Source organism: Pleurodeles waltl, chromosome 7, assembly GCF_031143425.1.
Source record: "Pleurodeles waltl isolate 20211129_DDA chromosome 7, aPleWal1.hap1.20221129, whole genome shotgun sequence".
Lineage (NCBI taxonomy): Eukaryota > Metazoa > Chordata > Amphibia > Caudata > Salamandridae > Pleurodeles > Pleurodeles waltl.
The window spans coordinates 692864866-692892457 of record NC_090446.1 but is presented as its reverse complement, the minus strand read 5'-3'; the positions used below and the strand labels follow the sequence as shown (position 1 = coordinate 692892457).

The 27592-nt window shown below is 44.4% G+C and overlaps 1 protein-coding gene across 3 annotated transcripts in view; it reads right to left on the bottom strand.

Moving 5' to 3' along the window:
* NR3C1 (nuclear receptor subfamily 3 group C member 1) overlaps positions 1-27592 on the bottom strand; it is a 503133-nt gene that overhangs the window by 209862 nt on the left and 265679 nt on the right. For all 3 annotated transcript variants that reach the window (XM_069244696.1, XM_069244697.1, XM_069244694.1), the window contains exon 3: positions 14045-14208. In XM_069244696.1, coding sequence (XP_069100797.1) covers positions 14045-14208 — 164 coding nt within the window. The remainder of the gene's footprint in view (positions 1-14044; positions 14209-27592) is intronic.

The following is a 27592-nucleotide window of genomic DNA, read 5'->3' as shown; positions in this document are numbered from 1 at the left end:
GAATCTACAGCGACTGATGCCACGAACAGATGTACACTGGGTAAGTGACATTTTCAGTTCGATGGCATCTGTCGCTGTAGATACGCATGTTTTGCATAGACTAGTAAGCAGTTATCTCCCCAAAAGCGGTGGCTCAGCCTGTAGGAGTGGAAGTAGTTTGAAATAATGTTCTTAATACGGCTTGACCTACTGTGGCTTGTTGTGCGGATAACACGTCTACACAGTAGTGCTTGGTGAATGTGTGAGGCGTAGACCATGTGGCTGCCTTACATATTTATTGCATTGGGATGTTTCCTAGAAAGGCCATGGTAGCACCTTTCTTTCTGGTTGAGTGTGCCCTTGGTGTAATGGGCAGCTGTCGTTTAGCTTTAAGGTAGCAGATTTGGATGCATTTAACTATCCATCTGGCTATACCTTGTTTTGATATTGGGTTTCCTGCATGAGGTTTTTGAAATGCAATAAATAGTTGTTTAGTCTTTCTGATGTTCTTTGTTCTGTCAATGTAATACATTAATGCTCTTTTGACATCTAATGTATGTAGTGCCCTTTCAGCTACGGTATCTGCCTGTGGAAAGAACACTGGAAGTTCCACTGTTTGCTTTAGATGGAACGGTGAAATAACCTTTGGCAAAAATTTAGGGTTAGTCCTTAGGACGACCTTATTCTTGTGTAGTTGTATAAAAGGTTCTTGTATTGTAAACGCCTGAATCTCGCTTACTCTTCTTAGGGAAGTAATGGCGATGAGAAATGCAACCTTCCAGGTTAGGAACTGTATTTCGCAGGAGTGCATGGGTTCAAAAGGTGGACCCATAAGTCTAGTTAGGACAACATTTAGGTTCCATGAAGGAACAGGTGGTGTTCTTGGTGGTATAATTCTCCTAAGGCCCTCCATGAATGCTTTAATGACTGGTATCTTATATAGGGAAGTTGAATAGGTAGTCTGCAGGTATGCAGATATTGCTGCAAGGTGTATTTTAATGGAAGAGAAAGCCAGGTTAGATTTTTGTAAGTGAGGCAAGTAACCCACTACATGTTCTGGAGTTGTGTGTAATGGTTGTATTTGATTAATATGGCAGTAGCAAACAAACCTCTTCCATTTACTTGCATAGCAGTGCCTGGTGGATGGCCTTCTGGCTTGCTTTATGACTTCCATACATTCTTGGGTAAGTTGTAAGTGCCCGAATTCTAGGATTTCAGGAGCCAGATTGCTAGATTCAGCGATGCTGGATCTGGGTGTCTGATCTTTTGGTTGTGTTGTGTCAACAGATCTGGCCTGTTGGGCAATTTGATGTAGGGTACTACTGATAGGTCTAGCAGCGTTGTGTACCAGGGTTGCCTTGCCCAAGTTGGTGCTATTAATATGAGTTTGAGTTTGTTTTGACTGAGTTTGTTTACCAGGTAAGGAAGGAGAGGGAGAGGAGGAAAAGCGTAAGCAAATATCCCTGACCAGTTCATCCATAGGGCATTGCCTTGGGACTGTTTGTGTGGGTATCTGGATGTGAAGTTTTGGCATTTTGCGTTCTCCTTCGTCGTAAACAAGTCTATCTGAGGTGTTCCCCAGAGTTTGAAATAGGTGTTCAGAATTTGGGGGTGAATTTCCCATTCGTGGACCTGTTGGTGATCTCGAGAGAGATTGTCTGCGAGTTGATTTTGGATCCCTGGTATAAATTGTGCTATTAGGCGAATTTGGTTGTGAATTGCCCAACGCCAAATTTTTTGTGCTAGCAGGCTTAACTGCGTGGAGTGCGTCCCCCCTTGCTTGTTTAGATAATACATTGTTGTCATGTTGTCTGTCTTGACGAGAATGTATTTGTGAACTATTATTGGTTGGAAAGCTTTTAGTGCTTGAAAAACTGCTAGAAGTTGTAGGTGATTTATATGCAGTTTTGTTTGATGTACGTTCCATTGTCCTTGTATGCTGTGTTGATCGAGGTGTGCTCCCCACCCTGTCATGGAAGCATCTGTTGTTATTACGTATTGTGGCACTGGGTCTTGGAAAGGCCGCCCTTTGTTTAAATTTATGTTGTTCCACCACAGAAGCGAGAGGTAAGTTTGGCGGTCTATTAACACCAGATCTAGAAGATGACCCTGTGCTTGAGACCACTGTGATGCTAGGCACTGTTGTAAGGGCCTCATGTGCAGTCTTGCGTTTGGGACAATGGCTATGCATGAAGACATCATGCCTAGGGGTTGTAATATCATCTTTGCTTGTATCTTTTGTGTTGGATACATGCGTTGTATGATGGTGTTGAAATTTTGAATTCTTTGGGGACTTGGAGTGGCTACTCCTTTTGTTGTGTCTATTATGGCTCCTAGGTATTGTTGTACCTTGCACAGCAGAATGTTGGATTTCGTGAAGTTGACGGTGAACCCTAGTTTGAAGAGGGTTTGTATGATCTGTTTTGTGTGATTTGAGCACTCTATTAACGAATGGGCCTTGTTTAGCCAGTCGTCTAGATATGGGAACACATGTATTTGCTGCCTTCTGATGTGTGCAGTGACTACCGCTAGACATTTGGTAAAGACTCTTGGTGCGGTTGTTAATCCGAAAGGCAGTACCTTGAATTGGTAATGTATTCCTTTGAATACAAACCTTAGGTATTTCCTGTGCGATGGGTGTATTGGTATATGGAAATACGCGTCTTTGAGGTCTAAAGTTGTCATGTAGTCGTGTAGTTTTAGCAATGGTAATACTTCTTGTAGTGTGACCATGTGAAAGTGGTCTGATTTGATGAATGTGTTCACTATTCTGAGGTCTAGGATTGGTCTCAGCGTTTTGTCCTTCTTTGGTATCAGAAAGTACAGTGAGTAAACTCCTGTGTTTATTTGTGTGTTTGGCACTAATTCGATTGCATTCTTTTGCAATAGTGCCTGCACTTCTATCTCCAGGAGATTGGAATGATGTTTTGTCAAATTTTGTGCTTTTGGTGGTATGTTTGGAGGGAATTGTAGAAATTCTATGCAATAACCATGTTGGATAATTGCTAGAACCCAAGTGTCTGTAGTGATTTCCTCCCATGCTTTGTAATAATGACTTATTCTTCCCCCCACTGGTGTTGTGTGGAGGGGGGTGAGTGACATGTGAGTCACTGCTTAGTAGTAGGGGTTTTGGGGCTTTGAAATTTTCCTCTATTCCTAGGGAATTGCCCTCCTCTATATTGTCCCCGAAAACCTCCTCTGTACTGTCCCTGGTAACTGGACGGTGTTGCCTGTGAGGTGCTGGCTTGTGTGCTCTGACCCCGAAACCCCCCTCTAAAGGGTGTTTTACGGAATGTGCTGTAATTCCCTCTGCTCTGCGGGGAGTAGAGTGCGCCCATGGCTTTAGCAGTGTCCGTGTCTTTTTTGAGTTTCTCAATCGCTGTGTCCACTTCTGGACCGAACAGTTCTTTTTCGTTAAAAGGCATATTGAGAACTGCTTGCTGAATCTCTGGTTTAAATCCAGACGTTCGGAGCCATGCATGCCTTCTGATAGTTACAGATGTATTAATTGTCCGTGCAGCTGTATCTGCAGCGTCCATGGAGGAGCGGATTTGGTTGTTGGAAATGGTCTGTCCCTCCTTAACCACTTGTTTTGCCCTATTTTGTAGGTCCTTGGGCAGATGGTCAATGAGATGTTGCATCTCATCCCAATGGGCTCTGTCATAGCGCGCAAGTAGTGCCTGGGAGTTAGCGATGGGCCACTGATTTGCAGCTTGTGCTGCGACTCTCTTACCAGCTGCATCGAACTTGCGGCTTTCTTTATCTGGGGGTGGTGCATCTCCAGATGTGTGGGAGTTGGCCCTTTTCCTAGCTGCTCCTACAACGACAGAGTCTGGTGGCAGCTGTGTAGTGATGAAAGCCGGGTCTGTAGGAGGCGCCTTATACTTTTTTTCCACTCTTGGTGTGATTGCCCTACTTTTGACTGGCTCCTTAAAGATTTCTTTTGCGTGCCGGAGCATACCAGGGAGCATAGGCAGGCTTTGGAAGGAGCTGTGGGTGGAGGAGAGTGTGTTGAATAAAAAGTCATCCTCGACCTGTTCTGAGTGGAGGCTTACATTGTGAAATTGTGCTGCTGTAGCCACCACTTGAGAATACGCAGTGCTGTCCTCTGGTGGAGATGGCTTCGTAGGGTATGCCTCCGGACTGTTATCTGACACTGGGGCGTCGTATAAGTCCCATGCGTCTTGATCTTGGTCACCCTGGCTCATGGTGGTGTGAGCTGGGGAATGTGATGGAGTTTGTGCTGGTGAGACGTTAATCACAGGTGGAGGAGAGGGTGGTGGGTAACTTTTTTCACCACTTTTGTTTGTGGTGTTTGTTCAGTTTGGAACTCCAATCTTCTCTTTCTTCTAATAGGGGGAAGGGTGCTTATTTTTCCTGTCCCCTGCTGTATGAAAATACGCTTTTGCGTATGGTCTACATCAGTTGAGTGTAGCTCTTCCTCAAACCTATGCTTTTGCATTTGGGAGGTTAGCGAGTGCTCTTCTGTATAAGAGCCTGAAACTGGGTCGGATGCAGATTGTTTTGGCACCGAAACCCTGTCTGCATCTTTTTTCGGCTCCGATGTGACTTTTTTCTTTTTCGGGGCCGAAACCTCTCGGCGTCGATCTTCTTCGGTGCTGCTGTCTCGGCGTCGAGCCGTGTCTACACCGGTATCTCGGTGTCGATGCTTGTCTCCAGCACTTTCTCGGTCCCGAGAAGGCTGCGTGCCGGTCTCTCGACCGGAGTCGGACGATCTCGGCACTGTTTGGGCCTTTTTCGGTGCCGACGGTCGGTCACCGAATTTATGGGTCGAGCCATGGCCTGGTGGGAGTGGCGTCCCCTGGGCCTTGTAAATCTTCTTCTGAGTGGTTTTCGATGTCTTACTCACGTTTTGTGTATCGTCGAATCCTTCGGAGTCCGATTCTTGGATCGAAAAGGTTCCCTCCTCTTCTTGTTCCTCGAACTCCCGGTGGGCTGTCGGCGCGGATGCCATCTGAAGCCTTCTGGCTCGACGGTCTCGGAGTGTTTTTCGGGACCGGAACGCACGACAGGCCTCGCAGGTGTCTTCACTGTGCTCAGGTGACAGGCACAGGTTGCAGACCAAGTGTTGGTCTGTATAGGGGTATTTATTGTGGCATTTGGGACAGAAACGGAACGGGGTCCGTTCCATCGGCGTTCTTCTGCACGCGGTCGGGCCGACCAGGCCCCAACGGGGGATCGAAAAAATTACCCCGAAGGGCAGCGGAGCTCTTCGATCTTAGACACGGTGTTGAATCTAACTACGCCGATCCCGAACGCAACAATACCGACGAAAATCTTCCGAAATTAGCTATCTTTCCGTTCCGAAACTCGGAGCGACAGGAACACGTCCGAACCCGATGGCGGAAAAAAAACAATCGAAGATGGAGTCGACGCCCATGCGCAATGGAGACAAAAGGAGGAGTCACTCGGTCCCGTGACTCGAAAGACTTCTTCGAAGAAAAACAACTTGTAACACTCCGGCCCAACACCAGATGGCGAGCTATGCAAAACATGCGTATCTACAGCGACAGATGCCATCGAACACCAGGCTACTCCTGACTCCGACACCCCCCATGCATTTTAAATGGTTTTAAACACGTTTCTATTGGTTTTAATTGTACCAGAAAAGCGAGAATCCAGGTGCTTCAACTCTTCTAGATACTCCCAGTGACTTTGAACAGCTTCAATATGTATCAGATGCTCAACACGTCCTCGGAGACATACTTCTGTACCGGAGAATACTGACTAACAATGTGAAGTATTCAAAATGAAGTATTCAAGACAGTAGCATTACAGCATAGGGCACACAAAAATGTATAGCACTGCATTACATCACTTTACAACAATTGTGGAATCATTTAAAGTCACGCATGATCAGAGTTCTATTGCGTCAAATTCGGATCCCAATAAAGTTGTGGTACAGTGTAAAGAGAGAAATGGGCACCACAAGTAATTCTTCAAGAGATTCAAGATGCAGCGAATCAGTCTCTCATTTATTAAATCCTAAGGCAAGATCTCCATTGTCATCGCTGCCCACAATCATTTTGACCATTCGTTCACTGTTGAAGTGGATGCTTTTTTCTATTCTCTGCTATTTACGGCTTTGTGGCCAGTACCACAAACTCAGAGCATCCAATCATTTAATTGACATGGCTTCCATTGCAAGCCCCATAATGCAACATAGGGATCACTAGTAATCATATAAGCTAAGGTTTCAATATTATGACTTAATATCTCCTGGTAATATATAAGTAGCTTGGGGCAAGAGCACCATATATGTGTTTAATTCCCCCTTCTAAACGGACTCCAAAGTTTGCCTTCTTCGTTGGGCCTCAGCTATTTATCTATCCAGAGCTCATGTACTATTTGTACATTATCTTGTATTGGTACTCACCAGTTGGCACACTGTGATCCTAACCATTGTTCATGTGTTACTCTACCAAACACCTTTTCCTTTGTTCACAAATGCCTACCTTGAAGGGGTCTGTGCATCAGCTAGCACCGCATATACATTAGTAATTCTGCCCCTAGGAGAGAGACTTGTAATCAACAGTTTGAGAAAGGGTGTTATGCCCTTCTGATGGGCTTCTTTATTAGCTTGGAAAAGTGTCTAATGGCGAAGTTGCAAATAATAGAGTCTTATGGGTTCAAAGGATTCAAAGATTTTAATGTCTCTCTGGGGGCAAAGATCTTCTAAATTCTACAGTCTTCTTCACACTATTTCATGAAGCTGTCCCCTGTCATCGCCAGCTTGAAACCTTGATTATAATGATGGTCACGTATGAAAGAAGATCAAAACACGATTGTCCTACTGTCTTTCCACCCCAAATCTTTTTAGGTGGTTCTAGAATCCCTTGAGAGCTGTCCCATACCTTTAGAAAGCATTATTATCCAGGTATTTTCTGCAGAAATGGTACCCCGGCGTAATCAACTTTCTTTCAGTAACCTCCTTGCTGAATTATTTTCCAAACTATGTTTCTGAACTTCCTTTCACTAAGTATTTTTTTGTTTTTAGCATGCTGTTCTATTATGAATATTGGAGAGAGTCCCATGATGGAGAAGGAAAAGCTACTAAACGGTTATTTTCTTCGTCCACTATGAATATCCTCTCTGAACCCATAACCATCATCTCCAAGACCAGCAACAAAGGGAATTTGAATCTTTATTAATCATTCCTCATTCTTGATGTCCAAAACCCAAAGAAAACATTAACTGGCCGTGTAGTGTTTGGGTTTTCTCAAATGCATAGAGATAGTCCGCTTTCATGGATCTAGAGCAAATAATCATGAATGTGAAAGATTATTACTTTAAGTATTCTCTTTGGTGAAATATATTTCACAGAAGCAACTATCTGCTAAATTTCCTGTGTTGTGCCATAAAACAACAAACATCAATGCTAATTGGTCCGATGTATAACTGAAAATGCAAGCTGTGTGTGGCCTGCCAGTACTGCTTCTTTTGATGCGATAAGGGTGTTTGAGATTTCTCTTGGGAACGAGTTGCTACTCCTGCCTCTTCCAGTAGGGGCAGTGTACTCAGTAATGGCATTTCCATAGCATCTTAGTATAATTTTAGGCCTCTCCCTTCTTTTCCCCAGCTGACGGATCTTAGGTTTTCTGCCCTGATTGTCAATATTTGACTTTCATAATTAGCAAAAGATGCAATGGCATAATTCATGTTCTTTTGCTGGACTTGAGGCATCGAAGAAGTAAGGTGTAGTAATGAATATGCCACTCTACAAAATCGAGAAACAACAGTCCTGTGTTGGAAGAGCGGCGGTAGTTTTAGCCACACTGATGTTAACGGGCTCCTTAAGAATTTGAAATTAATCTACCTTTTCACAAAGGTTAATGTCCACAAATGTGGGTATTGGTTTTTAAAGACCATTCCTGTATATTCCTGGCACTGCTGATGAAATGCTAAAGACAGTGGCAAACGTCTGGCACAAATTGCTGCCTCGCAAACCATTCCTTCTGTTCTCATTTTCAAAAGAAGCAGTGGTTGTGGTGTCAACACAGACCTCTTTTTTCACGCAGAATCAGCCAGAGAAGTCTAGAGGGGTATTTCACAAGAAAACTGAGTTGGGTTATGGAACTATAAACATTTTGTTTTTTCAGTGGTTTTTCCAAACACCTCACAGACACAACGAAGAAGAATGTGGAGAGGTTCAGCAATAAAAACCTATAATATGTATAGACTCAATATTTAATTTACTCACTGTTCCATTTATAACTTCATAAACTGGAACTTCATCATCATCCTCCTTTACCAGAGAGTTCTGGGATGAAATGTGTCTGGCATCCCGGGCAGAGAGCTACCTAGGCTGAAGGACAACCCAGTAGAACAAATTACTTATCTTCGGTACTGCTCTTTCTGGTGAATACTCTATCTAACCGCAGATTCCTCACCTTAGAATACTCCACCGGTGCCAGACTATTGAGAAACTTTTCTCCGGCAATGCTCCAGCGCAGCACTATTTGGTGCTGTGTAACTCCGAGTTGGCTCCATACCGCCCAGGAAGTGATGCAGTAATGTTGCATAGAAACACCATCCCTGTGTGCTATCAGCTTCTACTTTTTCCACTTTCCACGCCCTTAGATGTGGAGTGCAGACAATTGTTTGTACCAGTGTGCCAATTCCCAATTTAGGATTTTTCAGTTGTTAAAAGAAAGTTATTCCACAGAGTGGGGAGGTGGGAGGGTGGTGAGGATTCTGCGATTAGTGTAGAAGGTAGGTGAATAACTTGTTCTTCTGATTGATAGTTCTGACTGCATGTTCTTCACTTTTAGAATAGATACCCTGACAGCATCCCATAAAGGTGGAGGGTTTTGGAAGTGGACTCGGATATAAAAGTCCTGCAGAACAGAAAGGAAGAAGTGACCTTCCAGCCGGACCTGACTGTCAAAGCTGTAGTGTTTTGTGAAAGTATGAACCAAAACCCAAGTCGCAGCGTAGCAGATACCTAGAACAGCTACCCACCTCGCTAAAGCAGTAGTGGTGGAATGTGCCCACAGGCTTTCAGGGAGCTGCTTCTTGGCACTGCATAGCTGATCTTAATAGAGATGACTATCCATCTCAAAAGAGTCCTCTTCTGCTTCACCTTGCCTTCACTGCAACAGAACTACCCACAAAGAGCGTATCATCCACTTGAAGGTCCTTTGGCCAGTCAATTAAAAAAATTAAAGGCCCTCTTAGGGTCAAGTTAATGACACCTTTCCTCCACCTATCAGGTGTGAGGTGGTACAATATTCTGGCAATCAATCATCCAATGATAGCTACCTTAGTTAGGAAGGTTGCCTAGTCCTTAGCACCAGTTTATGCAGAAAGAAGGGGGTTAGGGCACATGGAGTGCAGGCGCTGCACATCACTCCCACGTTCTGCTAACATATGGCAATCAGGGAAACTGTCTTTTGTGTTCGGAGCATTGGAGAACAGCTGTGCACAGACTCAAAGGATGCGCGACTGAAAAATGTCAAGATCAAGTTTAGATGGCATTGGGCATAAAAATGAGTTAGGCGGGGCAATAGTAGAGTCAAACCTTTTTTAATATGTATCACAACTGGTGACTTGACAAAAGATAGTTGGTCAGGTAAACACAGGAAGGCCGAAGGGGTCGAAATATAAACTTTCACTGTGCTCACGGTAAGGCCCTACTGGGATAACTAAACAAAAAACAAAAGAACATCAGAAAGCCTAGCTTGCAAGGGGTCAGTATTTCGGGCACTATGCCAGGCAGAGAATCTGGCGGCAAGTCAAATGCATTTAGCTGCCATCACTCCATCTCCTTGCATGGAAGTGTAAGATGTGGTGAGTCAGATGGTCCTCCTGAAGCAGAAGCAGAGGGAAAATGCTCAGGAGTGCTTGGCACCACCCACTCCTGGCCTCTTCCAGGGTTATAAGATGGGCTTGGTCTTTCGTGCTCTTCCTCAGAAGGAGAGATATTGATGGGAATGAGTATAGCAGTCCTTCTTTCCATTCCAGCTGGAACATGTCGCCAAAAAGTGCAGTAGAAGAAACTCCATCACACAGAATTGTTGACACTAGGTGTTCTAGATGGTGGTAAAAGGATCTAGCCAGGATGCACTCCACTGCTCAAATTCACCCTGTGCCACCTTAAAATGAAGACACCACCTGTGGTCTGCCAGACAGCACCTGCTCAGTTTGTCCACTCTGGCATTCAGAGACCCTGCCAGGTAGTTGGCGACCAGGAAGTTGTACTGCTGGTCCATCCTCCTCTAAAGACACTGCCCCTACAGCCACAGGATCCAGGACCCCATTGCACCCTGCTTGCTGAAACACCACATGGCAGTTGTGTTGTTCAAGAGGGGCCTGCACCAGCGTCCCTTAGACGGCCAGTATGAAGGCTTTCTGGGAAAGACAAATCACTTGAATTTCCAAAATACTGATACATAGAAGCTGGATTAGAGGCCTCTTACCTTCATGCAAGTAGCATCCTCCTCTCTCTGAGCCCAATACCTGTACAATGGCACTTTTGGACAACAGAAGGTTGACTTTCTGCATCAGAATTTGAGAGGTTTCCTCTGAATGTCGCTGCAGGAAGAAGGTATGGGGAAAATAAATAAGGGGCAGGGAACACTCCCCTTTGGACAATCTGTAAGACCCATCTGTACAACGTGATGGATCTCCAGATGGACAGCAAATGTTGTATCCTGTCTCCAACCGGCCTATCATGTGCATGATGGGCAAAGTAAAACAGCTTGGTGGCCACTGCTGCAAGGAATGAAGAATTGGAAGATTTCTGCCCTTTCTGGATGCCTCTGGTATCTCTTGGAGCCGCACCTGAGGCCTCAAATGGATTTGGTTAGTTGCTGCAATTCAGTTTAGGAAGGCTGGTGCTGTCAGTAAGCTAGCCCGCTGGAATATCATCAGAATTTCCAGTTTTGGAACAGGGGGGACAGGGGTTGGGGGGAATTGCATGGCTGGATTCAACAGCCCCAAAGATCATGCTGTGGCGCGATTATAATTTAATCATTTTAGCAGTGAATTATTCTTTTCACCAAAATGCCTGGAGCCGTCAAAGGTAATGTCCTATAAGTACACTGGCATGCTTTCTGAAAACCCGGTTGATCACATCCAAGCATGCCTCCTGAGTATGACACTACTGCCAATAGCTCTGCTCATGCAATCTGTAGTGTCCAGGCATGCTCTGAGGACATACTTGGCTGTGCGCCCTGACCATCTTGTATAGTTTGGATAAGCGACACCCTGGAAGATGTCTCTGGCTACGTCCCACAGTACGTGGGGTAACCAATCAACAATATTAATAGATTTGAATGCTAGGCTGGCCAAAGAAACATTCTCTTTCTAAACGCATCAATTATTTTTAATTCCCTATCAGCAAAGGTGGTTGAGAAGGAACTGGGTTTAAATTTACCTCCTGAGGACTGACCAATTAGTTTGTCCGGTTTAGGGTGTTCAGTTAGGTAGTTTGCGCCACTGGGGACCAAGCTGTATCACCTGAGTGGCAAACATGAGCTTGGCTTAGACCACATAGCCAGAAGAGCATCAGTTAGAGCTTCATTAAATTGTAAGAATGGCTTGGATGAAGGTGGGATCTGGTTGAAGATTCTCAGTCAATATATCAATATATTTGTTTTTGTCCCTATAGAGGGAAACTGCAATTCTAATGCTTTTGCTTCCTGCCAAACTACCACTGCAAGTGAAGCCTTTTCTTCTGTTGGTGTCCATGGTGGCAAGTCTAGATTCATTTCAGATGTATCTAGCAAAATTACATTTTGTAAGTCCATATACAATGAATCCTCAGTATAATCACAGGGAAACAAAATATTGCCTTTCTCGTCTTCATCAGTGGTTTAAGGGACTTTTGGTGTCACTTGCGAGGAGTGTGAATCAGAATCAAAAATAGTGTGAATCCTCTGCTTGTACCAGCATCAGGGCAGAGGTGCTGGATAGGAAAAAATATATAACCACCAATTGCACTTTTCTATTCATACCGGGACACAGACCTGAATCAGGGTCAGAGATTAGAGACAGGATTGGATTATTAACTGGTGCCGGTGAAATCAGTGCAGCCACAGGGAAGGAAGAAATTGGTGTGGACCATGGCGCCACGGTAGAAGTCAGTGAGGCAGTTGGCATAGGTCTTGGGGGGGCACACAGTGTCAGAGGCGGACCAGGCAGTGGAAAGCTAATAATCCTGTTGCTTATGAGGATCAAAGTTGCACCAGAGAGAACAGGAAACGCACCAAAGATTTGCAGCACTGCCTCTTTCAAAGCTATTTGCTGCGGGTTAAATAGCCCAGTTGGGGTGCGCGGGACAAACTCCAGCAAAGGTTCAGGATCAGGAGACCTGTCAGGGGTGTGTATTTTTTTTCTTTTTTTTTTTTTCAATCGGGACACCGTCTCACTAGACTTCAAGTATTGGGATGGAGCTTCAGTCTCGCTTGGTCTTCCTGCACTCATGTCTGAACTTAGATTTTGACTTACCAGAAGACTTCAACCTAGAAGTGGATTTTTTTGTGAGCAGACTCGAGAATGGGACTGGGCCCGTGACTTGGAGTGGAAGATTGGCCCATGCTTCGACTGTGATTTATTCTTCTGCTCAGTGATGACAGTTTTCAGAAAATTGGTCGTGTGGCCAAAGAATACAAGGGAAAACTCATATATAGCAACATGTATAGGATTTTCTACAAAGGAGTTCAAAGAAATGTGCCGTTTATGATTTTCAGCATCCCTGCAATTTGAACATGAGGAGAGCATATCTTTCCTCTGTGTTACAAATGTACACATCTTCACATGCCTCATTGCATACACACAATGCAAACACCTCCTGAGAATCATAAACAAAGCGGAAAGTTCGAATCTACAAACTTAAATGCTTGCCAGTCAAGAGATTGTGATGAGTCTATACAGCCTGAAAACAACAAAAGTCCCCCAGAAAACAGTGGTTTTAGAACTCCAACTTTTTTGAAGAAACGTTTCTGAAAGAAAAAAATGCAACATTCACATTGTAGCTAAACCTAAATCCTGAAAATATATAGGCATTTTTGAGAATCGCCACAATTTGCTATGAAAGAGGTGAGACTAAAAGTTTAAAGAGAGCCAGCCGAACAATTTGGGAGAAATGGTTGTTGCGTTAACTAAGTTACTACGTCCTGTCTATGAAGACATCTGAAATCTCTAGTAAAGATGTAGTTTATTACTTCAAAGGTTCGTGACATCCCAGGAGTGTGTCTCTACCCAAAACAGCCACTGGAGCTGGAAGGCAAGTGTTTCTTTCAGAGTTGAAACAGCAAAGCGCAACCAAGGACAAGGGAAGCCCCTCTGTTAAACACTCCAAACATTAGGAACAAGGGCAAAGTGGCTGCCGTAAGGAACAAAACCACTGACTCGCTGTTATTTCTTTTAATTCAGTAGCAACCACTTGGATTAGGGAGAAGCACAAGGTTGCGTCAGGTTAACAAGCATCGATAAAAACAAAGGGCCTGATTTGGAGTTTGGCAGACATATTAGTCCGTCACACACGACTGATAACCCATCTGACCTATTACATGTGTCATCCCATATAATGCACTATCAATGCATTTAGAATACAATGTAATCTCTGTGCAGAGTCTAAAAGGAGGAGGAGTAGTGATATGAGTGGGCTATAACAAGTGTTTGAAGTACACTGACAAAAGTCCCAGCAAGTGACACAGGGCAAGCAAAACTATGTTGGTGGTTGTGTTGCCCTGCCTTCAGTCCCTCAAGGTCTTACTTTTTTAACAAACACCATAAACGCAGCAAGTGGCTCTCTTCACCTACCTTTCTGAACTGTATTGTGGCACCAGGCAAAACATTTTAAACAAGCATTGGCACAGCAAACACAAAAGGATTTGTACTACAGTGCGTCTTTCATTGTTTCAATGGGAATCCTCTATGTATTGTTAGGTGAAAATAAACATTTATAATCTACGAAGCAAGGACTCTGTACAGCAAACATGGCACAATAACATCTCATTTGGGACAACAGTGTGTGTTTTCCACCCACTCGGGGTGATGCTGCAGAAATCGAACTATACACAGCAACAATCAAAAGTACCTTCCACAGCTCGCTTGAAAAACACTTTGCAGCTGCCACAGGTGAGAACCCCATAGTGGCACCCCGACGCCTCATCCGAGCACACGAGGCACAGCTTCGGAGGCGGGGCTGACGTGGTGGTGGAGCTGGCGGGCGAAGCACTCACATCTGGCCGCATCCCAGGGCTAACGGGGGAACACAAGACAGGAGAACTCAGAAGCGCGTCCGGCATGAGAAGTCAAAGCACGGTTACATGCACATAACAGGCCACATGGCGCACTTTTAAAGACCCCCGAAGCCGGTTTCTCACCTGTTAGGGATTTCCAAAGAGACATGCATAATGCAAAGTGAAATCGAAATGACGCGGATTTTTAACATCACTAACACACGTCTACAGATTACAGTACATCATAAGGAGCCCATGGAGCAGATTTGTGCTGCAGCCAGGAGCCGATTTCTTAGTTTAGGGAATATCTATCTGGCGGATCCATTGCCCAATGACCAGGTCGCAAATCATGTTACAGCTGCTTTGGTTCTGAGATGTCTGCAGAGACAGACACCAGTTTGAGAACATCAGTCCCTCCTGGTGAAGGCCACATACTCAGTTTTATTCACATAAAAGGAGTGGTTCATGATTATGTGCAGTTTTACGGCTTGGGCTGCCAAGGCCGCATATTCTCAACTCATATTCAGTGATTAGTCTTAGCCAGGTAGGCCATGCAGCCCAGCATAAACCCCTCGCCATTATAAGATCCAGCAGCAGGCCCGAGAAGCTGTTCAGTTTGGAACGTTTTAAGCTCTCATTTAAAATGTATAATAAAATGGCTTTTAGGAGGCTGGGAAAGCACATGAGCCATAGAGGTGAGCACTTATCTCCACGTCAGCCAGAACCCTGATCACCAGCTGCAACGGTCCAGATAATCAACTCTTAGAGTGAGTAAATTAACCAACAATTCACACAATGAATAACTAAAGCGCCACACAGGCACGTAGCAAGCCGTGTCCAATAAATACAGTGCTTATACGAGCCAGTGACTCTTCTGGAGAGGCAAAAACTAACTTGCAATCCAATCAAGCAGACGCATGCAGCTTTGCACCAAACAACAAGAGGTCTGATAGGTGGGTGGTCACCAGTGATAGATAATTAGACAGGACGTTAAAGGAAGGATTACCCTTCCGCCACTGGCTGGAGGATCCCTTACCCTATCACAATGTTCCTCCTCTGGAAGGAAGCAAGGGTTGAGCCAGAAACACAGCAAACGCACGCAAGTGAGACCAGGGCACCTGCATGCAGCGGATGAGGCCGATGATCACCTGTTAACAGAGCTTAGGACCCACTAAGCCTGTGCTGTTGGGGTTTACCGCTGCATCTACCTACAAGGAGACAATCACTGTCATGTGATATTATAGTGACAGTGAAAAAACACTAAAAGCAGCAGGTAGGCTAATCACCCTGACTGCGCTTAATGCGCACTAAACCAGCCCGCTGTTTACTCAACAGCAATGCTCTGTGCATCACTGATTAGCTCTGGAATACATTAATCCTTTCCTTTTAACCAGTGTAATTCGTACTAGTCCAGAGGATTAGTGGCATTTACTGCTTAACAGATCACATTTAAATGAATCCCAGCCACCGGGCTGAGGCTGGTAGGTGTTGTGGTTGTCTCCTTACTGTGTTTAACTCTGGCTGCTTTTACCAGTTCTTTTCGTCTACCTTCTGAGATGTGTTTTTCTTTACAGGACACTTTAGGATTGATTGACCTAGAAGTGTGGGGAACAGCGGATAGTAAGTACCAGGAGAGAGGGGTGGTTTCTACCTCTAGGTAGCTCAGGGGATGTCTAGAGAAGGCACATAGCTTTTCCACACTACAACTGAGAACAGAAAACCATGCAATATTATATTAAAACCCCATAACTCCACTGGGTGAACGAGGGAAGAACCAAAAGGAACACAACATTAAGAAAGTAAAGGAAAGATACATGTGCACCTATGAAACATAAATTGTGCCATTCTACCCAATTAATATGCATACCACAGAGGGAAAAGGAAAACAACAACCAAAGGATGGCACCTGGTACAGAGAGATTGGAGCCACAAAAGCCCTCGTGTTATATAAACTAAAGGAGGTGCTACGCACAACAAATGGAGGTAGGCCCGGTTAAAAGTGACTATTACTGCTCAGTACTCCTCCACCCATGCGGCTGTAAATCTTTAAATAATTTTGGTAAAGGCTGAAATATCCGTGAATTCATCACAAACTGCAGAAACGTTCTAAAACTGAACTTCGTGGGTAGGAAGAGTGGCCAAGCTGCAGATCCTGATGTGCTGAGGCCTGGGAGAAGCAGAGATTCAGCAATGCAGGCCCAGACACTGTCACCAGTCTGTCTTCCGCTCCACCCGCAAGGGCACCCCTGCACATCTGGCGCGCAGCGCTCCCAGGCATTCAGGATGCCTGCCAACAACTATATTTACAAATACCCAGCTCTGGCCCATCAATTACAAAGCCCAGGACAAAAGTAAGCGATCACTCAACTGAGGATTCATTGCTCCTCAGGGTTTTACCTTCCTCCATGGAGGACACCAGGAAAGCGGAACAGTGAATGGCTGAGGGCCGCAGATAGCAGCGTTCCACGTTCCGCTCTACTCTACAATAGCCATACCTGTCTCTTTAAACTCGGAGATAAATGTGCTTTTGCCATGTAGGGCAAACACAGCGCCTCTGCCTTGTTTCCCATCCTCCAGTGACAGCTCAGCGTTTAAAAATTCTGAGTTTATGTTGACAGCAATAGGGCATGCGCGCGTCTAGCTAGGGCTCCTCGCCTGACTTCAGGTATGGAATGAGTGCTGCAGGGGTTTGAGTTTTTTGTATGAGCGCGCCGCTGACACTATAGAATAAGATGAGTTCTGTACCTAGGCCTGCCTAGACTTATCAACCCCATGCCCATTTCTTCCTTCACGCTCTCCGCCTCTTCTTCCACCTGTTTGTCTCTTCTAAATTTCTTTCCCTTGCTTTGTATCAAAGTCTGATGATGAGAAAATAAGTCTAGGTTCTCACCAATGAGTGCTGGTGACAACCACCTGCAAGAATTAAGCACTGGTGGAAGCGCAAATGGCTTAGTGGGGATGGCAAGCAGAGTAAAAGCCCAATGGAGTTATATGTGGTGGTGGGGGTGGTATGTGGGGGGGTGTTACTGGGATGAAAGGTGATGAACTTGGGGGGTGCGGTGGAGCTCGCCAGAGAGAAAAGCAACATCAGTGTGAATTCACTTTTACAGAACCAGAGTTGTTCCACAACACACCCTGCCTTAATTGTATCCTTCCTAAGAACCAGCCCTGTGAGGAAAAGGTCTGTAATAGATATCCAAGAAGGCAAAGATTCAACGGCACACAGAAGTCCCTTGCCCCATGGAGATCCAACAGAGAGAACATAGTCAACTTAGTATGGCAAACCTATCATTTTTATTGGGTTCAGCCCACCACATTTCTTAACCTTCACTTATGACGCATGTGTAAGTGGTTTTACTAAACTGAGTCAAATCAGAAGCATATTTATTGCCTAGTCAGGCATTGCACCATCCTAGTTACATCCGTGCCTACACTGCATCATGGTCTTCAGTGCGCCTATGGTTATCCCCACACCTCCCATCCTGCTCAAAAAAGCTGCAGCTACCCCCAAATTATGGCCTATTCTCTTCCAGGGTAAACCCCTTCCTTTCTTTTTATGCTCCCACCTTTGTCCAACCGCTGTCCACTGTCACAGCTTGCAATCTTCTCTGGCCGCAGCAAATGGTGGATCGTGAAAGGCATTCCATTGGGGGAACGGCAAGCCAGGTGGCGGGACTGGGTCTATGCACTGCGTCATTATTATACCCTTTACTATTTTTACCCATATACATTCATCCCCACTTAAATACACCTGTCCATTTACGGAATGGAGACTTTCAAAGTTGTGCGCAATGTCTGCCTTAAGTAGGCAAGTGTGTATTTGATTGTACTGGCTCATACCAAGTGTTGTGGTTTTCCTATTTGTCTCCAAAAGACAGGAGGCTTGAGGTCAAGACTTACCTCTTTCTAGAAGCAGAGTGAAAGTTTCTGCCATTGTTCCCTTCGGGAGAAGTATAAATGGCTATATACTCTGACAATATTGATTCTGCAACAATCCCTACACTGTTGAGATCAGTGTCACAGGATACATACACCATCCGGTGCAACTAAACCCTATGCACTTGAAATGCTAAAGAGGGAACTCTGCCAAAATAAAAGAGATAAAAATGTCAGGAGTAATTTTTACGTACTAGAATTTACTGTTCCTCTTGAAAACCTGACTGGCAGTTTGTACTGTACAGACACGACCCACCATGTGCCCTAGGCAGACAGGAGTTGTTTTTCTTCAACCATGTTAGATTAATGATGTGTTGCATAATTTTCCTAAAAACAATTTGTGGTTTTGTCAAGTTTTTCGTTTTAAACATGTCAGTTTTTATCCATTTTTTAAAAGGAATGTTTTTTTAAAGCAATTTGTGGAGTTCTTATTTTAACTTATAGATGTAGTTGGTTGACTTATTTTAAGGAGGTCTCCTATGAACAATCTGTGACGAAGGAGTAGAACATTTTTATTTCTGGTTTGACGAAAATACAATACAATCGCTTCAGTGACTGCTCAGATGTGGATCAACAACATTGGGGGGGAAGTGTGTGTGTGCGCGAGTACTAACACACACACATTATATATATATATATATATATATATATATATATATATATATATATATAAACACATATATACTCACACACACACACACACACACACATTTATATTCATACCTACACACACAGTTTTGTTGCAGTGTTTTTGTGCACAACGTTCTGTACAAGTAGAACAAACTCTATGGAATAAGAACACCACAAAGAAGCTGAAAAACATTTTTTTCTTCTTGGTCATTTGCATAATTTAGACATTTTGTATACTGGACTACTGTAAGAAACAGGGCCAGGAGACAACTATCTCTTTTTTCAATAAAAAAAAATCTCTCACCTCAGTGCTGTATCTCTGTACCCTGTCAAATAGATCCCTGGAAAAACTCCCACAAGAACCAACTACTCTGCCAGCAGCACTCCTTTGCAAAGCTAACTCTTCGTGCACGTAGATTGGGAGACAAGACACTTTGCATTCCACAGAGCTATGCCATGAAGCAACCTGCCCACCTGCATGAAATCCATACGCGCCTTGACTCACTCAAAAAAAAATTCCCGTTCTCCAATACAGACAGATAGAGCAGATGTTACAAAAAACTAACTCAACTGTTTCTGATTTCAATAGGAGGGCTCCGAGTGAAAAACACATTAGGAAAATCTTTCTGTAAAGCAATTTTTGCATTCAAATCAATCTTGTGTATTACATGGAATCATCAGGTGTTCTTTACACACCATGGTTATGAAGGTGTGGGCATCTGGTCAGAGACACCAAAGTCTGTAACACTAGCATGAGCAGCATACATCCCAGCCCAGAAGATACCCCAACACATAGATTTACTTAATAAATCACGAGTTTAACTTCAGGCTGGGCAACCTGAATAAACATCCATCTTAAAACCAAAAACACATTATTTTCAGTAAATACCAAAGTGTTTACATTGACTTCCCTTAGTAAAACAAGTTTCACAGATAGTTTTAACTTCTTTATCTCAATCTTCTTTACACCTCCTCCAAACACAAACCAACCACCAAACACAATATCCAATCTTTAGAATCAGAAGGTCTAAAACCAAACCCATGCATTACAGCACGTCACAGCCAGCTGTTCGAAATGTCATTTAAATTCTGGCATCTTACACAGGAGATCCACAGAGACCACATCAGAATATTAGTAACTGCTGGGCTCTATTACAAAACTGTCAAAACTACTATGAATCTATAGACATCCTTCCAGCAATACACATGTTAAAAAGATAGGCACAAGAGAACCGCAGCAGACAGCATTCAAATTGCAATGTCGTTATTAATTGTAATTGTGAGGACACCACTGATCACTCGAGGCTGTCATTGGTTATAGCCAGAACAGTTTTTCCAAGCTGAGTCTCAAGGAGATGGAGAGGAGCATAGGTGGTAGGAATACCCCGTGCACCGCAATATTATTGGTTTGGGTCCCTGAACTGTATTATGGCCTGGCCCTCTTTCATGAGACATTATTTGCCAGATGTACAAAGCCGTTTTGTAGTGTTAAACCTTGCAATTTGCTAAATCATGGTGTTTGAATCCACAAAGTATTTTAGCGATTTTCTAAACCCATTTTACGAGTAGAGCAACTATTTCTGATTAGCAAAATGGGTTTATTGAACCATTCCAAATGACAATTAGGGGCAAATAGTGGCATCAATTGGTGCCTATCCCTCCTAATTGCAATTTGGCATGGTGTGCATCCCTGGTTTGCAACTGCAGTTTTACTGAACAGTTGCCGACTCCTCGAAGGAGATGGTGGCCCATTTGCAAAGGGGAGGCTGTCAACATTGGACAGTTTCTCCTTAGTAGATAGTGCCAGCGGTCCACTAGACAACTGCCTGCTCCTTCTGATGTCTTCCCAAAGGGTTTTCTTTTCTTTTTAAAAGCAACATATTCTTTAAAGAGTACAGGTAGTTAAAAAAAAAAAAAAACATTTCAGAATGCAAACAGGGGGATCACATTGCTGTTTCTTGCAGGCCACCATTCCTGTATTTGTAGCCAATCAAAGGGGGTTGCAAATAGCGGCCTAACTAACTAATATCAAGTATGCAGGTCATTCTGCAACCCCCTGCGACCGGAAATTTTGTGAATTGACCTATAAGTACATAGTTATAAAGGATGGAGCAAAAAAAGTCAGTGTACAATTTATGACTCCTTTTTATGACCACCGTTTTCAAACATCAGAGCCTACGTCAGCACGATCTTGAGTGAATGAGGTGAGTTACGCCATGCAGACAGTGAGTGCATTATGGCAATAAGACTGTTTTATTGCAATAACAGCCTCATGCAGACATGTGCCTGCTGTCCAGCTCCTAACAGGATGGAGGCACTAGGCCCTTGTTTCTGCATATTTAGGTCCCTACAATGGTTATCAATTAGGAAGAGAATTATTTTTAAAACTTTGGCCTTTGTCACATAATTCATTCTTCTGACCCCGCACTTATGGCAGTCATATTTTCCCCATTTACTTCCATGGGAACACTACAATCATGTCATCATTTTCTTTTGCATGTCCCTAAAACCAATTCGAGATAGAGCTTTCTTGTCACTGCAGCATAGGAGTGGAATGTTCCCCCTCGGATTTGTAATCTCTTTCCATCTTGTCCATCATTCATAGGAAACCTTCTACTTATCTGTGTTAATGGTTTGTATTTGAACCAGTTTTCCTTTCTGTAGGTGTTAAGGCGTTCAAATTCTATCTCATAGTCTTATATGTTGTGTTCACAAATATTGCAAATAAACTTCTGTGTAGTGCACTGCAAATAAAATATAACACAACAAAAATTCGACATACCATAGCATAGTGACACTATTAGAGCACTTTTGCAACAGTGCGGCTGAAGGTGTACCTATGCTTAAGATACAGGATTAGGAGTAGCTACAAGTACATAGTGCTCTATTTTGTGAGATTTCTAGACACTGGGTTTAAAAGGCTGTACTGGTGCACCTGGACTAACCTATCAATGTTGTAGATTTGTGCTGAAACGTGGATGCTGAGGTACTAAGATACTGACAGTAGTTGCCAATGCCAGATAGTGGAATAGTCTACCTCCCTCACCCTGGAGCCAAAAACCTAAATGTGAAAAAGTAGCCTCTTTCTAGCCTTGTTACCCCCACTTTTGGCCTGTTTGTGAGTGTATGTCAGGGTGTTTTCACTGTCTCACGGGGATCCTGCCAGCCAGGGCCCAGAGCTCATAGTGAAAACCCTATGTTTTCAGTATGTTTGTTATGTGTCACTGGGACCCTGCTAGCCAGGACCCCAGTGCTCATAAGGTTGTGGCCTATATGTATGTGTTCCCTGTGTGGTGCCTAACTGTCTCACTGAGGCTCTGCTAATCAGAACCTCAGTGGTTATGCTCTCTCATTTCTTTCAAATTGTCACTAACAGGCTAGTGACCAATTTTACCAATTTACATTGGCTTACTGGAACACCCTTATAATTCCCTAGTATATGGTACTGAGGTACCCAGGGTATTGGGGTTCCAGGAGATCCCTATGGACTGCAGCATTTCTTTTGCCACCCATAGGGAGCTCTGACAATTCTTACACAGGCCTGCCACTGCAGCCTGAGTGAAATAACGTCCACGTTATTTCACAGCCATTTTACACTGCACTTAAGTAACTTATAAGTCACCTATATGTCTAACCTTTACCTGGTAAAGGTTAGGTGCAAAGTTACTTAGTGTGAGGGCACCCTGGCACTAGCCAAGGTGCCCCCACATTGTTCAGGGCCAATTCCCCGGACTTTGAGAGTGCGGGGACACCATTACACGCGTGCACTACATATAGGTCACTACCTATATGTAGCTTCACAATGGTAACTCCGAATATGGCCATGTAACATGTCTATGATCATGGAATTGCCCCCTCTATGCCATCCTGGCATAGTTGGCACAATCCCATGATCCCAGTGGTCTGTAGCACAGACCCTGGTACTGCCAAACTGCCTTTCCTGGGGTTTCACTGCAGCTGCTGCTGCTGCCAACCCCTCAGACAGGCATCTGCCCTCCTGGGGTCCAGCCAGGCCTGGCCCAGGATGGCAGAACAAAGAACTTCCTCTGAGAGAGGGTGTTACACCCTCTCCCTTTGGAAAATGGTGTGAAGGCAGGGGAGGAGTAGCCTCCCTCAGCCTCTGGAAATGCTTTCTTGGGCACAGATGTGCCCAATTCTGCATAAGCCAGTCTACACCGGTTCAGGGGACCCCTTAGCCCTGCTCTGGCGCGAAACTGGACAAAGGAAAGGGGAGTGACCACTCCCCTGACCTGCACCTCCCCTGGGAGGTGTCCAGAGCTCCTCCAGTGTGCTCCAGACCTCTGCCATCTTGGAAACAGAGGTGCTGCTGGCACACTGGACTGCTCTGAGTGGCCAGTGCCACCAGGTGACATCAGAGACTCCTTCTGATAGGCTCCTTCAGATGTTAGTAGCCTATCCTCTCTCCTAGGTAGCCAAACCCTCTTTTCTGGCTAAATAGGGTCTCTGTCTCTGGGGAAACTTTAGATAACGAATGCAAGAGCTCATCCGAGTTCCTCTGCATCTCTCTCTTCACCTTCTGCCAAGGAATCGACTGCTGACCGCGCTGGAAGCCTGCAAAACTGCAACATAGTAGCTAAGACGACTACTGCAACTCTGTAACGCTGATCCTGCCGCCTTCTCGACTGTTTTCCTGGTGGTGCATGCTGTGGGGGTAGTCTGCCTCCTCTCTGCACTAGAAGCTCCGAAGAAATCTCCCGTGGGTCGACGGAATCTTCCCCCTGCAACCGCAGGCACCAAAAAGCTGCATTACCGGTCCCTTGGGTCTCCTCTCAGCACGACGAGCGAGGTCCCTCGAATCCAGCAACTCTGTCCTAGTGGCCCCCACAGTCCAGTGACTCTTCAGTCCAAGTTTGGTGGAGGTAAGTCCTTGCCTCACCTCGCTAGACTGCATTGCTGGGAACCGCGACTTTTGCAGCTACTCCGGCCCCTGTGCACTTCCGGCGGAAATCCTTTGTGCACAGCCAAGCCTGGGTCCACGGCACTCTAACCTGCATTGCACGACTTTCTAAGTTGGTCTCCGGCGACGTGGGACTCCTTTGTGTAACTTCGGGTGAGCACCGTTTCACGCATCCTCGTAGTGCCTGTTTCTGGCACTTCTCCGGGTGCTACCTGCTGCTAAGAGGGCTCCTTGTCTTGCTCGATGTCCCCTCTACCTCCTGGTCCAATTTGCGACCTCCTGGTCCCTCCTGGGCCACAGCAGCGTCCAAAAACACTAACCGCACGATTTGTAGCTAGCAAGGCTTGTTGGCGTTCTTTCGGCGGGAAAATACTTCTGCACGACTCTCCACGGCGAGAGGGATCCGTCCACCAAAGGGGAAGTCTCTAGCCCTTTTCGTTCCTGCAGAAACCTCAGCTTCTTCTGTCCAGTAGAAGCTTCTTTGCATCCACAGCTGGCATTTCCTGGGCATATGCCCATCTCCGACTTGCTTGTGACTTTTGGACTTGGTCCCCTTGTTCCACAGGTACCCTAGATTGGAAATCCATCATTGTTGCATTGTTGGTTTGTGTCTTTCCTGCATTATTCCTCTAACACAACTTCTTTATCCTTAGGGGAACTTTAGTGCACTTTGCACTCACTTTTCAGGGTCTTGGGGAGGGTTATTTTTCTAACTCTCACTATTTTCTAATAGTCCCAGCGACCCTCTACAAGGTCACATAGGTTTGGGGTCCATTCGTGGTTCGCATTCCACTTTTGGAGTATATGGTTTGTGTTGCCCCTATCCCTGTGTGTCCCCATTGCATCCTATTGTAACTATACATTGTTTGCACTGTTTTCTAAGACTATACTGCATATTTTTGCTATTGTGTATATATATCTTGTGTATATTTCCTATCCTCTCACTGAGGGTACACTCTAAGATACTTTGGCATATTGTCATAAAAATAAAGTACCTTTATTTTTAGTATAACTGTGTATTGTGTTTTCTTATGATATTGTGCATATGACACTAAGTGGTACTGTAGTAGCTTCACACGTCTCCTAGTTCAGCCTAAGCTGCTCTGCTAAGCTACCATTATCTATCAGCCTAAGCTGCTAGACACCCTATACACTAATAAGGGATAACTGGGCCTGGTGCAAGGTGCAAGTACCCCTTGGTACTCACTACAAGCCTGTCCAGCCTCCTACACTAAAGCCATAAGCAACCCTTGTTTAGAAGACGTTCAGGATCCCTTATAAGATAGAGCAGTGACATTAGGGTCCTTTTATGGAAAATAAAGTGCAAACCTAGATTTCGCTGCCACTAGCTGAAAACAAATAGATCTCATAAAACCTGAGAGTCTAGGATCTTGCTGGGGCACTCTGTGTCTGCTCTCGTGAAAGGGAAGTGATCAATTGTCAATACGGTTACAATCGCAACAAGTACCACCGGGACAGGGAAAAATGAGACGCCCTATCTGGATGGACATAAGACATTGAGTATATAACAGCAAAAGAGTCAGGGATGTGTCTTGGGAACAGCAGACCCGCAACCCAGGGATACAGCAGTTTCACAGCAAGTCCAGTTTGCATTCTGTCCACTCTTCGATGCTAAACCGTTTTGGATTTGTGCAAGAAAGGGTCTGGCAGTAAGCAGCAGAAAGGGTCCATGGCCAAAGTCTCTTGTGGGTATCCTATCCTAGGTAACTTGTCAGCGTATTGATATATTGAAAAGGAACCATTATCTTTGCAAGCCCCCCACCCCGACATCATTATCCCACCCCTAAAATGTCTTTCAGAATAAAGTCTGAATTCTCACACAAATTTTTAAATCCATCTCAGTGTTTGAAGTTGTCAATGTATGCTAACCAGTTCAAATCCTTATTTGCACAAAGCAGTTGCTTTTTTTGAAAAACATTTAATCATTTTATGGTATTTTTAGAGCCGAAGAGATCAATATAATCACTCCCTTGTAAGAACACAGCTAGGGCTGTCAGTCATTTCTTACCCTTTCTGGATGTGGATTCTGCATTTGACCTTTGTCATTCCTTCCCACTTGTACACCCATTTAGCCTTTACAGAGGTTACCTTTGTTTTCTCTGTTTCCCTCTTCCATTACTTTCTTCTTGGTCCCCAGGTTCAACTCGCTATCGTAGGTTGAAATTAAACACGGAGGCAAAATGTCCACCTACCTCGACTGATTAAAAGTGAGTGATACATGGACTAACTTTGTTTATTATCAATCTTATACCTTAATTCGTTTTTCCATGTTCTAGTGACATGTTTTAGCACGTTGTTATTTATCATGGAAGGTAATTCTGGGTTGCCAGTTTTCTCTATAAACACTGGCTCTACAATCCCTGACACTGTAACCCTCCTAGTTCATTTTCTCTACCACACTGCTTTGACTGTTTGTATAATCATAGTGGGTCTGCTTAAATGGGATTCATCCTTACTGGGAAAGGCTTAATTGTAGTGTTTTACTTGTATCCAATACAAAAAGTTCAAGCATCCCCCTTTCCTCTTTCTTGAAGAGTTGTGTCTAATGTGATCAGTGACATGAACACATTTTAAAGTCATTCACACAATTCATAATGTGTTACTGTATCTGCTGTGGAGTGTATCTCCAAATACATTACAATCCACTCATGTTACGTGTCTTTGAAAAGCGCACTTTCACCCGCGAGTGTATCCCGGCGCTGAGCAGGTGTGTATGTCTAGCCCTGCCTATGGTAGGTTGGTTAAATGAAAAGGCAGAGCTTTAGGTTCTTGCGGAATTCAAGAAGGAAAGAGGAGGCCTTGTGTAGATTTGGAGGCTGTTCCAGGCTTTAGGAGCGATGAAAGAATGCCTGTCCTCCTGATCTGGTTTTGTTTGTGGTGGGATGTCAGTGGGAGCCCTGCGGAGCAGAGGTGTCTGTGGGTTGGATGTGACTGTTTAGGCGGGTGAGGCTGCTTGGAAGCCATTTGAGTCTGGAAGCAACATGCAGTGACAGTGATGTCTTGTGTGGTCATGTTCAGTTTGCTGTTGATTATTTCAAGGTTTTTGGTATGGGTGCTGTGTGTGGATGAGGTTTCAAGTTCAGCTAGCCACCATTTGGAGTCCTGCAGTGAGGTGTGCTTGCCGAAAATCAGTGTTTCTGTCTAGTCGGGGTTGAGTTTGAGACTGTTGGCTTTCATCCTGCTATTGACTTTTGTTCTGCAGATGGCAAACTTGTTTCTTGTGTTTGGGGCCTTGCCCAAGAGGGAGAGTATGAGTTGCATGTTGCCAGCATAGGAGAGGATGCTAATGCTGTGTGAGTGGATGACTTTGGCCAGAGGGATCATGTATGCATTGACTTCTCATCAGATGTAGGCAGGTATTATCACATTCCAATTTTATGTATGATCACATTTCAATTCTATGTAATATTTAACTTCTCACAGGACCATGGTACTCTAACAAAAATGGAGCTTTTGACCCAGTGCTTGTAGAACCTGTCCTCTGTCTGATCTAACATAGAAAGGGAGAGGCTAGATGAAGCAGACTCATCCTTGCATCTCAGAGCAAGTGTTTTCACTCACTTTCAAGTATTAAGGCCACCAGATGACTTTAGTTTAACAGCTCCAATCATAAACCTTGTTAAGCTGTTAGGATGCCCTCTCTGGGGAGAAAAAATTAAAATACAAAAATGTTCCTTCTGAGCTAAGGGGCAGGGTAAAGCCATCCAAAACTTTTGACAAACTGATCTTTTATATTTAATAATTAAAAATTACCGTTTCTGTTTTGTACTGGCCACGAAATCTCTAGACCTCACTGACAACAGAATAAAGTTATCTTACATCATTACACTTTATGTGGTGCACTAAGCGTGCTACACTCCCTGGATTTCATTAGACAAGGGGTGTCGAATGCGGTCCC